The sequence below is a fragment of the Scomber scombrus genome, chromosome 16 (assembly GCF_963691925.1).
Source record: "Scomber scombrus chromosome 16, fScoSco1.1, whole genome shotgun sequence".
Classification (NCBI taxonomy): domain Eukaryota; kingdom Metazoa; phylum Chordata; class Actinopteri; order Scombriformes; family Scombridae; genus Scomber; species Scomber scombrus.
In genome coordinates this window covers 6,061,923-6,075,097 of record NC_084985.1, presented here as the reverse complement: position 1 = coordinate 6,075,097, position 13,175 = coordinate 6,061,923, and the positions used below count along the sequence as shown (strand labels likewise).

At 42.1% G+C, this 13,175-nt stretch overlaps 1 protein-coding gene across 1 annotated transcript in view; it reads right to left on the bottom strand.

The window, feature by feature from the left end:
* Window positions 1-479: 479 nt before the first annotated feature.
* Window positions 480-13,175, bottom strand: part of pvrl2l (PVR cell adhesion molecule related 2 like) — a 174,096-nt gene continuing 161,400 nt past the window's right edge. The window contains exon 7 of the mRNA XM_062436065.1: window positions 480-1,245. Within this exon, the coding sequence (XP_062292049.1) occupies window positions 614-1,245 (632 nt within the window). The 3' untranslated portion in view covers window positions 480-613. The remainder of the gene's footprint in view (window positions 1,246-13,175) is intronic.

Sequence of the window (13,175 nt, the reverse complement as noted above, 5' to 3'; positions counted from 1 at the left end):
TGTGAAGTCGTGGTGGTTTTGGAATAGTGGTTACGGTGCTTCCGGCTTTGCAGATTATGTTTTTTTTAACAAGATATATAAAATACAAACAATGTAGTCACTCAGCACATAATAACACACTTGCAAAGCTGAAGAAACGAGAACGTAGCAATAAGCAGCGTCGCATCAAAGTCGCCGTGGTTTTTGTTTGCTCTTTGCAACGACAAAAAAAATCCCCCCATTTCTTCACGTTTGGCTGACACTGAATATAACCTGTCTCCATTAAACAGTTAAACACAGTCACATACTCAGCCACAATGTACTACTGCCACAGGTTTCTCTTCATGAGCTTCAAAACCAAATCTCTATTCTGGCTTTCCTTCCCCCCCCCCCCCATTCTTTTTCTTTTAATCCTCTTTTTATGAAATTATACAGTCAGTGTCAAGCAGAGAGGATATAATTGATGGCATCTCTTCAATCAGGTTGAATGTTAAGCAGGTAGGTGTTTAGCTGATGGACGCGATGTTGATTTACTTGGTGGCAAAAAGAGGAAGGCTCGGACTCCCCTCTTCCACCACTGCACCTCCTTTCCCTATTTTCAGCCCTCGCCTTTTCTTTTTCCGGACCTCCCTACTTAGACATAAATGGCAGTCCGGGAAATAACCGATCCATCTCTCTGAGACTCCATATCATCGTCGAGGTACACGTCCATCTCTCCCTCTTCGCCGTGGCCTCTGCGGACGTGATACGTTGGGGGTAGCACGTCCCCGCCTTCCCCGATGCCTCCGAACCTATCGTACCGCTCTTCCTCGTCCTCCATGCTGTCGTCCAGGTCGAACTTCCGCCTCTCGCCCTCGTCAATCTCGCCGCTAAGGAGGATATCGTGTGCGGAGGGGGCGTTGACAGCTGAAGGATGGTGGAGGTGATGATGGTGGAAGTCGTTGGCCTTTTCCGTTAGAGTCCCTGTGGCGTCACATCCTTCCCGATACGTGTACATGGGCCCGTTGTTGTTTGCACCGGTCCCATTCTTGCTGTTGTTGCCAGAGCCACTGAAGAGCAGGCGAGCTTTATTACCATAGTCTGTGCCATTGCTGCCACCGCTGCCCGTTGCTATGGAGTCCCCGCTGCTAGGGTAACCACGCCTCTGTTGCCGGCGGCTGCGGGTCAGGAGAACGGCAATGAGCGCAATAACCAATAGCAGGGCCAGGAGGGAGCCGATGACGGCGCCCGCCACAACGCCGGCACTGGACGGGTCCTCCAAGGCTTCTGCAGAGGGGGATGAAGGGGTTGGAAGGAGGGATGGAAAAATGGGTGAAGGAAAAGAAAAAAGGAAGGAATTGATGGCTGTTTTTTAAGGATGTCTTGCTCAGTTTTGGAGGAGGCAGAGGTATTCACAGATCTTCTTGTATTGTAAGTGTGCTGTAGTGATAGTCTTCTTTTATGTGTGTTACAATCCTCTTACAAGTGTGTAGTAATGTTCTTCTCAGTGTAATCCCTTAGTGAGGGTGCAGTCAGTCATTGCTGGGATCAGGCTGAATGGGACTCATTCACTCTCCCCAAATGGCTCGTTGCGCTGCATTTTGCAGACATTTTGCTCTATACAAATGCCTGTCCAGCTGCTGGCGCTTCAGTTTGTGTTGCCCCGCCCCCCTTTTGACAGCTGGGGAAAAGTCTTTACTACTGTAACGATCCTTTGTTCTATACTTCATGTTGGTGTGAGCCAAGTTTGCCTCTCCACTCTTGTTTCAGTCCAAGATTGAAACAAAAAAGGAGACGGGTTTACAGCGAGAGAGAAAAAAGCTGTTTGTTTTGTGCCTCGTGCTGTCTTTGCCACGGGTTAAAGGTGTCAGCCCAGCAGAGACACAAAGACACACACACACACACATACAGGACAGACAGTTAGAGAGGTTATTTGAAGAGGGTCAGTGGAAACTAGCACACAGTCGCGTCTGGAAAATGCCACAATGTTCAACATCCCTCAAGCCCTCCCATTTTTACCCTCTGCTTCTTTCCCAGTCTTCTAATTACCCACTCCTCAGCCCTTCTCATCCTCCCACCCTCTACTTCCACTGCTTCCTCCGCATGCATCTCTTATCGGTCAGCTAGTCAAGCCACAGGGCAGAGCGATTGCCTGCTGTCAACTCAGGACTGAGTCCAGATCTCACTGATCAGAAGTGCACAAAGATAAAAGGTTCACACTGCGGAGCAATACTCATGCCAGGACATTTTTTAAGAGGATTCTCTGCAGGAATATGAGAGAGAAAAGAGTCCTGGCTCAGATAGTGTAGGATTTGTACAAGTGGATTCATGCTGGGCTAAAAAGAGGAGAAAAGAAAGTGTCAAACCAGGCAAGGAGAAGTGTGGAGCCTATAGTGCAGGATTTCACATGGCCAGCTAATGTTTTTTTCTTTCTTTCTGTGATTTGGAAGCTGATTTTTCTTTGGGTTGCAGCAAGTGCAGCGGAACGCAGAACAGCAGGGAAATCTGAACCCCTTCCTGTTTTATGCAAATAACAGTGAGGGTCTGCCAGCACTCCTGGCAAACACAGCAGTGAATGCCAATCAAACAATCTGAGCTTGGCTGAAATGAGCACTTTGCAGGGTTACGTGCCAGGGCAACATCAGTGAGGGAATGACATTTTTTTTTCCAGCAAAATCACATTGGACATCAAATAATGATCTGCATGGCGCTGACGAGTATGAGTTATGCTAGCAAAACCAGTGGGGGGGGGGGGGGGGGGGTGTCACTATAAGTGAGCCTGGATCGAGAGTCTGTGATTCATACAAATAGTCAATTCTGAGGGTGTAGGAGAAAAAAAGAGGAGATGAAAGAGGATGAAAATTAAGCAAGAGGAGAGAAAAAGAGGAAGGTTTTTTTTTGGTAGAGAGAGGAGAGCAGAGCCAAAGAGGAGAGGTCTCAGTTTGATTTCAAAAACACGCTCGCTCTGGTCTCACGCGGGGATGCAGGAGGGTTATGCCAGTGTGAGACAGACGGGTTGGGGGAATGAGGCGGGGCTCTTGGGACAGGATATGATGTCTAAATTAGAGGACAGTGTCTGGTGATATCCAATTGATGTGACAGAAGGCATTAAGGATGATGTATCCAACTTTGCCTGTCCTAGTTTTCACTCTTTGCAAACTTACAGACATGGAAACACAGCGTGTGGGCCAGAGTGTTATTTATATTTATCGTGCCATTTATATTTAAAACATTAGTGGCATTTATCAAGTGCCTGAGTGAGAGACAGCTGGATAATGGCGTTTTGTGGAAGGTCTTTGGTGGCTGTCGTCTTGTTAATCAAGTGCTTAAAAATCTATTATTCTGTATAGGCTATAAAGAACAATGCTCCTACGAAGGCCCATTAGAGCTGGCATGGCCATTTTTCAGTGTCTGTGGTCACATGCAGGAGCAGCCTGACTTTCTCTCCAATTTCCCTTCAAAGTGCAAACCTGAGGGACGGTAATTGATATTTAAGAAGAAATTTAAGAAGAGCTTTGTTGCCTGTGTGGCAATATGAAAGCAACAGTCTCCTCCACTTTGCATTGGTGAATGGGGTCAACATGATAGATTTAGCTCAAATTGGGGACTGACGATAAAACGTGGACACTTGATGTCTTGGTAACTCATTCTCAGGCCTGTGTTATGAAACAATTTATCACTGAACCTTACTACTCTCCACTCTTTTTATGTCTTTCTCCGAAGTTAACTCTTAAATGAAGGCCTGGTTAGCTTCTACCTGTTCAATAAGTAATGGATTAGAATTAACTATTTCAGATTGAGAAACACAAAAAGTCAACCTGATGGTGGCATAAGTATGATATCAATGTATCTATAGTTTTATCTGTAATTGTCTTATCTTGGGCTTTTCACATTATATTTATTGCATGTCTGTCTGTCCTGGAAGAAGGATCCCTCCTCTGTCGATCCTCCTGAGGTTTCTTCCATTTTTCCCCCCATTAAAGTGTTTATTGGAGGGAGCTTCTTTTCTCATTTGAATTGATGGTGTGAGGATAGAATTTGTGATATGCTGTAAAGATTGTAAAGCCCCCCTGAGAGAGATGTTTGATTTGTGATATTGGGCTATATAAATAAAAAATGACTTGGACGTGGCTAGAGTAAAAGTCAGGGGGATCACCAGAATCAATAGGTTTCATGGTCCCTAGAGGATGAGGATGACTGCACAAAATGCATCTAATAGTTGGTGAGATATTTCAGTCTGGACCAAAGTGATGGATTGACTAGATGGCATTGCCTTCTTTAGGGTCAACTCGCTAGTATGGCGACAAATTGTCTGGATACAGCAAAGCAATGAACCAAAACTACCATGTAATCTTAAAGGTAGAGTCAGTGATTCTGGAGAAAGATTGTTTAATACACTTTTTGTCAAGTAAGTGAAAGCAACATTGTGAATATCTCCTCACAGTCTGCTAGCTGTCCATTCTTCAGTGTTCATACACAGCCCTAGCTCTGTAAATGGGAAACCCAATCATCAGAGCAGCTGTCTCCCATCCCCAGCACCCGTTGAATGGTGAGGGAGGGCTTGCAAACAGGAGAGAGACAGAGGCCATCGCCAATTCATATACAAAGTGTTTTCTCACAGAACAGATATGCTTCCATTTTATTGAATATATTAATCCACACTGAATCGGAGACCTGTTTTACAGAGACCTCCCATGTGTTGTTACGCTCTGAATCTATTACTGTTGCATTTAGTGAAGCATAATCTCAGCAGGCAGCTGTTTAAATCACACAAATATCCTGCTGTATATGTGTTTTAAACATAATAACCGTATCAATGAATCAATAAACACAAACACTGTGGATTTCTTCCCGTGGAGCCGATATGCAAAATATTTTGGTTCAGTAAATCTCTGCTATCAGTCAGCCTGGTGAAGGCAGTTTGTCCGGCCGCTGTCCTCTGAGCTCCCCGAGAGGTGCAGCTGACAGACGGCTGCTTCTGTGGACAGAGACGCTGAGAGGTGGACAGTGTGGATGGACTGTTTTGCTCACAAGATTTTTTATTTTTTTTTTCTACTCGAGATGTGTGAGAGAGACAGAAGTGACTCTACAGCTGATGCATCGCTCTGGATTCCACCAGAAGCTTCACCCCTACTAATTTGGAATTGGGGTTTCTAATATCAACAGTCTTTCTCCAGAATGACGCAAAGTAAGATGGACCCTAAGCCTTGGTGGAGTTAGTTGTGGTCAAGTTTAAACTCTGCGGATATGAACACCCTGCAGCCTGAGAGAAGAGGCAGTGAGCATGCTTCCTCAGTAAGAAACAAATTTAAGGCATGACTCTGTCTTGTGTGGCAAGTTTCAGGTGAGTCATGCTCTAATATAAAGTCAAACCAAATGTAACTTTGACACACATAGTTTTTATTACAGCTCTTATTAGAAATAATCATTACACATAGAGTATAGTTAAGTCCCAATGTAGATCAATGGGCTCAACATGTCCAGGCTCATATTCTCATCATCCCCACATGATGTTCAGTGCCTTTCGAGTAAAGATCTAAAATGCATCTATATATAATAAAATAGGTTTCAGGCATTTTCTGACATAATTCATTACAATCTGAAGTTCTAATGTAACCTGGATGAGCTCTGACAAAAATGTGCCAGATACGTGATCAACGTCAGTGTCAAAACCTTATCAAATGCCTTCTGAGATGCTTTAGTAAACACTCTTCTGCGAACATATTTTGCCAAAAAAGTTAAAAAAAAATAAAGAAAAAAGCAGAGAGACTATCGTTAGCAAGAAAATAGGCCACGCTTGTCATCCTTATTTCTCATCAACAGCAGCAGCCTGCCTGCATTAAGAAGCACGGTGATAAATGTCATAGAGAGAGGCAGGGGAGCTTATATCAGTCTCTGTATTAGTGTCATGTACATGGAGGAGATTAGGGGAGAGTGAGAGGGAGAGAGAGAGAGTGTGTGTGAGAGAGAGAGAGAGAGAGAGAGAGAGAGAGAGAGAGAGAGAGAGAGAGAGAGAGAGAGAGAGAGAGAGAGAGAGAGAGAGAGAGAGAGAGAGATGGAAGCAGGAGGGACACATGGAAACTATCCATTTCTACTCCGTTACATTCACTGCGGTAGGGATAATCTAAATGAGAAGATTTGGGATGTGGAGAGGCAAGGTAGGGAAAAAAAAGCAGAGTTAGAAGGGTGAAACCAGATAGACAAACAGTGGGGAAAAGTGGGGGGTTGAAAATAGTCTAAGGGGCATGAAAATAGTTGAATCTAAATAACCTTTAGTTGATCTCCTTGGCCACTTCTCTCATTGCTTCTCAGAAATGATATCAAGCCTAAACACAGCAAGCTGCCTCTAAAGTCCCATAATAAGCCACAATGGGAATTCTCATTAAAAGCAGTTTTTGGTTGAAGGACAATACATAAAAATCATACCCATGAATATACTCTAAACATCAAAACGCCTCACTTTAAAACAAAAATACAAAAGGACCAGACATGTCTATGACAAAGACCACCCACTATGACTCCTAGACTCCTATTAATAATAAAATATGTCGTCTTTCTTTTTATTGTATTGGATATAACTCAGCTAAGCCCCTGAGACAGGAGCTGTATAAAATGTGTTTTTTTTTAATGTGTTATTGAACAACATTTCCACACTGAGCTTCTTGATCTCCATTGGTGAGTTCACAAAATGTCAGGAAAGTTGCTTAAATAATGCAATAATTACACTTGATTGCACTACAATAACAGGAATAACATTTAGATTGTGTTTGCAGTTGCTTGCTTCTTTACGCTTAATGTAAGTTTTATCACTTCGCTGCCTTTCTCGATTCAAAGTGCCGAGGTCACAGACGTGCAATCTCCATCGAATTCACACAAACTAATTAAAAGTGATTGCCATTTATTAATTTGCTATTTAGCTTATTTGTGATTCGAACTCTTGTCTGCACGTATATCCATAGAGCTCTGATAGAAATGATATAAAATGAGCTTCAAACTGTATTTGTGTTATGTTCTGAAGGCTAATAGAAAGCTATAAACAAACTCCAGTAAAAAAAGAAAGATTCTTCCAGTCATGATTTACCCTGAATGTATATACATGAGCTGTGTGTCTGTGAGGAACAGGCTTATAATCATATGTAGCAGATGTGAGCGGAGGTGGGGGAGGTGAGGACGAGGCTAAACGCTATCATGGTAGGTTAATGGGACCCGGAGGCAACACAGGCTGGGAATCACAGATGTACAGTAAGAAGAGGAGTAGAGGGCAACCTCCTAACTGACACAGCATGCTGAAGCTAAATATTTTACTATTGATTCGGACAAGGTGCATTTTTTAAGGATCTTGGATATGATATTAAGAAATATACTGTTACTTTTTTTCCTGAGTGGGCAGCTGGACACAAAGAATCAGCAAGAGAAGAGAGCCACTAGGTCCAACGGAAGGACGTGAATCAATATGGCCAATAATGAGTTACAATTATACAGTTGATGATAGCACACAGGAAAGGTGCTTGTAGCATCTAGCGCAGGGTAATACTTATGCAGCATCTGATTGAATCTGATTTACATTTATTCATGAATGACAAAGCACACTGACGATCGTTTTCCAGGAGAAAATTGTGTTCTTCTGAATCAGACTATGGCAAACTACATTGAGGCCATTGAAGGTATTTATAAAAGGTAAATGTAAAGGTACACTCTGAATAAGCTCTTGACATTGAAGGAGCAATTGAAACATGTAAACTGGTTCGCATGTATAATTGCCATCTTTGTTTATTCATAAGAGTTAAGCAAAGAACTGTAGAAGTGTAGGTCCAATTAATAATAATAAATGATTTAACCCCTTTTCTCCTCCTATTTAGCTGTAGATTTTGGTTGCAATATACTCACAACATGAAAAACATCAAAATACATAACAATATCCTTTCTGTTTAGTTTCCAAGTCTTTAACTATGCTTGTATAACCGACATTGTCTTATTGTTGTCTATTCATTTTGTTCTATTTTGACCTTTTTATGTACCTTCACTTCTTGGAAATCATCTTCAATCTTCTTCAATCAATCTTCTTCTGCCCCCTTTAATCAAATCAAATAACTTTCTTCCTCCCTAATGGGGGACATAACATGCTTTTTGTGATTTCCTGTTATTTTTATACTATAATAATGTTGGATGTCGATGTTAAACATGGTAAATGTTCTAAAACTCGAGGAAGGACACGGGAATGAAAAGGTGTGTTCTCTGTGTAAAAATGCTCCACCAAGCCTGCTCTGAACGCTTCATTTACTATGTTACCCTTTACTTCCTCCTTGCAATGATGTCAGATTTTTCATGTATGGTGGGGGGGGGGGGGGACTGTGGTAGAAAGTGATTCCTGTTACATTTGTCACCACACCCCACAAGGGATGTCACATTTTACTGACACACCCTGGAGTATACACTGCTACATCACAGAAGACAGAAAACAACATTTTGTGGAGTCAAGGGTATATTTGCTTTTAACTCCTGTCTGTGCATGCAGTAGAGCTCTGTGCTGAAGTAATTACTGTGCATTAATTAACGCCACATAACAGTAACTAATGCTGTTATCATCTTAATCTTTGTGTAAAGGGATGTCAAAGATAACAAAGCATTAATTTTAATGGACAAATTAGATGTGAAGCATTAAACCTCTGGGAGCTGGAATTGCCACAACAACCTGAAACTATATATAACTATATATATTTCTACTATTACAGTAACTTCACTCATTTGATAGTTTAATAGGTATTTTTGCAAACAAGAAAAACAATGACCCAGCACCTACCGGCTCCATATATTGATTTACAGTTGCATTCAAACGTTACTGTGCATGCAAGAAGTAATGATGCTACATTTAATGGGGCTTTAAGTTAACTTTTATGTCACTGTTTGTGCAATAATTACTGCATTAATAAGAAACTTGATTCAGTATGCAAGTTCTATTTATATCTTCTCTTACACCCACAGAAACGTCTGTAGACACACACACACACACACACACACACACACACACACACACACACACACACACACACACACACACACACACACACACACACACACACACACACACACACACACACACATGCATTCAAACATCATCAGTCACACTCATATTACAGACTCCACACACAAACACGCACAGCTACACATACACACACAAATACTGTATAAATGATTAATGCTCTTCATTACTCTCCATTCACACAGATAAGCAGTTGTGCACATGCATACACACACACACACACACACACACACACACACACACACACACACACACACACACACACACACACACACACACACACACACACACACAGAGACAGACACACACACACACGTGCAAGCCTCAAAAAATATCTATTAGCCACTAAAAGCCTTCAGTGTGTATCTGTGTCACATCTTTACCCGACTCACAGTGTTGTTAATCACACACACGCATGCACACACACAAACTCACAAATACACTCACACTCAGCTTAATTACCCTTAATGACACAAACGTGCACACATTCAGGCACACTCTCTCTCTCTCTCTCACACACACACACACACACAAACACACACACACACACACCAAGAGTTCAGTGTTACCTCTGATTATTCCTGACCTTTACACACACACACACACACACACACACACACACACACACACACACACACACACACACACACACACACACACACACACACACACACACACACACACACACACACACACACTTCATTCACCCCACATCCAAAATCTTACACAACCCCTCCTTGCATCCAACCACCGGTGTTTCCATGACGATCTCAATCATTTCCTCATGCATCCCCTCGATGCCGCAGCGAGGGAGGACATTTCCTGCCTAAATCATCTTCAATTCTGTCTCTTCATCACTGATTCTAGCTCGTGCTTTTCATCTCCCGCTCTCTCCCCTCACTTTTCATCAGCGAGGAAATAATCAGGGGGTAGGGGTAAAACAAGAAAAAGAGAGGAAAAGAAAGTAAAAACTACACTGTAAACCACACAAAAAGAAACAGAGAAGGGTGGGGGGAGGTTAAGCATCCTTAAGCATCTTGTTTTTGGCATTTCCCTTGGCCCATTGAGCCTCGCTGTGCTTTCTCCTCAGAGACTCTCGGGATTTTAAATGGATGCTTTCTGACACTGAGCAAGCAGATGGGATGAAAACTAAAGAGCACAGACAGACGGGAAGGAGACAGAGAGGGGAAGAGAGGGGATGGATGTAGGGGGTGTGCATAAAAGAATGGATGCAGAGATGATGGATAGATGGATGGATGGAAGTAGAGATAAATGGGTGGATTCATCTTTTCCGAGCCCATTACCCCTTTTCACCTTCAAAGCTCATCGGTGTTGCTTTTTACTGCTGAAAACACACATTTAAACTTACAAAAGGCACACGAGGGAGTTACATCTGCACGCACAAGCACACACACTTCAACGCAATCTATGTGCACACATGCACATACTCAGTCTTTCCTATTCCGTGGCCCCCTGCAGGGGTTATGAACTTCAGGAGGTTCCCCAAGTGCCTCCCCCTTCCTCTTCAAGCACAACACTTATTTAGCATCCAGCTGCTGCACACACAGTCACTCGTACAAACATTCAACAAATGACTCACAAAAACACACACACACACACCAAAAACGATTTCCCCCACTCCTGGCTCCATTCAACATAATAGCCACCCTCACTTTAAACTGTAAATGCACAAAAATTACACCCGCACACACACACACACATTCATGCAAGTCCCTACTCGTGTACCCTCACAAATCACACAAGGGAGTATGAACATACAAAAGCTCCTTTAACTCATATTTGACAAGCTTGTAGAAGCATTAAACATGTGTATTAGCACACGGCCAGAGCGCTAGTCACCGTCTTTCTCTTTTTTCAATTACGATCACACACTACAACACACACAAGTCCCACTCTGACACACCACTGCAGGAATGTAAGGTTTCAGAGGGAATAAACTCCTGCCAGGAGTTTTTACTGAGCACAGATTAACTGTTCAGTTGTAAAACACAGCCATAAAAACACACTGCAAAGCAACAAAATGGAAGCAACAGGGCTGGGTATTGATTTTGAGTACATGTACATCCACTAACTCCAGTCAGATGAGGTGAGAGCCCGATATTAACCGCCTGCGGTGTACATTACAGTGTGAAAACTGTTTTGGCTTTGGCTGTGCAGTGATAGAGTCATGAAAAAAAACAAACCTTTAACCTATTATTTATTATGACTGGACCAAGTCAACGTGCAGCAAAGTGGAGGATCCTCAACTAAGAATCTATCTAGGAGATAATCAAGGTCAGGTCAAGCTTTTCACTCAGCTATCTATCCTAACAAGCCAGGAAAGGAATCTGGTCATTAAATACAGTAGCAGGTTCTTCATATTTTTCTATGGTCATAAAAGGTTCAAATGTACAAATAAAAACTGCACTTTTGACCATTTCTCATTTTCCGCCTCCATCGAAACTGTCTGTACTTTGTCGTGCTGAAAGGCTTTTAAGACTTTAGAGCATTGAAACAAATAATGAAGTTCATATACAGGGGTCCATCAGGAAATAACATTTTAACTTTAGATTTAAAACCTATTTTCACAGACACATGGTTTTCATCTGACACGAGTGCCATGTTTACAAAAATGTCTTCTCAGCCAAGAGATCTTAACATTTTCTACCTTCTCTTTCATGATTATAAAACCCTGTGTGACATCCTCAAGGAGTGGATAATGAAGTATGCCTAGGAAATGTGTGTCTCTTGTAAGACGAGGGTGGTGACCTTAAAAAGGGTCGAGAGTCTCCGGATCAGTAAATGTCTTGTAAAACCATCATGCTTGCCACAACTCCTACATTCCTACAATTAGCCTTTAAATCTTATTACAGGTACAAGCATGTACTCAAGTGGTACATGCTTTTTTTTTTAAACTAAGATTTAATCAAAGCCAGATTGGTACTTGCAAAATGAGCACTTACTACCCACTGGGCCAGCAGGATTGCCTGTGATTACAGAGACAAGCCCATAATACAAAGATGACAGGTTTGATACCGGATCTCTGCCGAAGGATGCCATCAGTCCCACTGTTTGTTTTCTTGAGTCCAAGTCAAGTTACTTTGCTACGGTTTATTTATATGTTTCATGTATTTTCTCACTGTCTGTTTACAAAAGAACCGCAGCTTGTAAACAAAAAAATCATAAGACTCTCAACTCGTTTGTTTACTGGACACTTCTTGAGAAGTTGTCATGCTGCCAGGTTAGAGAATTACTGGAAGAAAAAGGGATTTCAGTTGTTGTAATGTTTGCATACGAGTATTCTTCTTCTCGCACACAGGAAGTGAGGACACATGACGAAACAGCAGAGTTAAAGCAGTCAAGGCTGCAGTTTCCCATGGGTTCAATTTGTTAATGCTCAGCTTTCCAGAGATTTGGGAAACTGCTTCATATCAGGTATCAACATCTGTGTATAAATAACACATACAACCTTGCAGTCCTGAAATTGGATTGCTCTATGTTCTCTTAACAAGCTGCACCACATGGCTCTTGGAAAAAGAACAAGACTCTTATTTTATTTTTTTCGGGGGTTTGGGTTGCCAACAGAGTTTTAATGGCACTGATGTAGCCAAAGCAACTGAACTAACAGAGTAAACATGCTACGGTTCAAATGAAAAAAATTACTCATGCGTAGTGTGAGTGTGTTATCTCTGTAGTCAAATTACCTCGTGATAACCAAAACAACCCTGACACGTACTCTAAGTTATTTGACTCATGCCAAGTTATGTCTGAATTGATGTTTTACAGTTTTTAATCATCAGCGCTGCTTGAAACTTTGAATCGGCAAAGATAATAAAAAACAGCTTTTGTCAGCCAGCCATGTCCACATAAAGACGCATTTAATGCAAATCTTTGGCGATCCATCACCAATCTGTGGTGCTTACTCACTGCTTGTGTGAACGTGTCACTTCTACACACACATACACACATGCTCACTACACACTCGTTCACAGAGCCGTCAACTCGAGTGGGTTCAGTAGTTTAATGAACATTATTGATGGCGAGGCTACAGCACTGCTGGTGTAATTAGTGTGATGTCTCACACCTACATGTCTGTGGCTTCATTAATTCAGTGCAGATTCTAGCTAATATGCCCAGGCATGTGCATAAACAGGCGTTCGCACATGTACGAGCACGA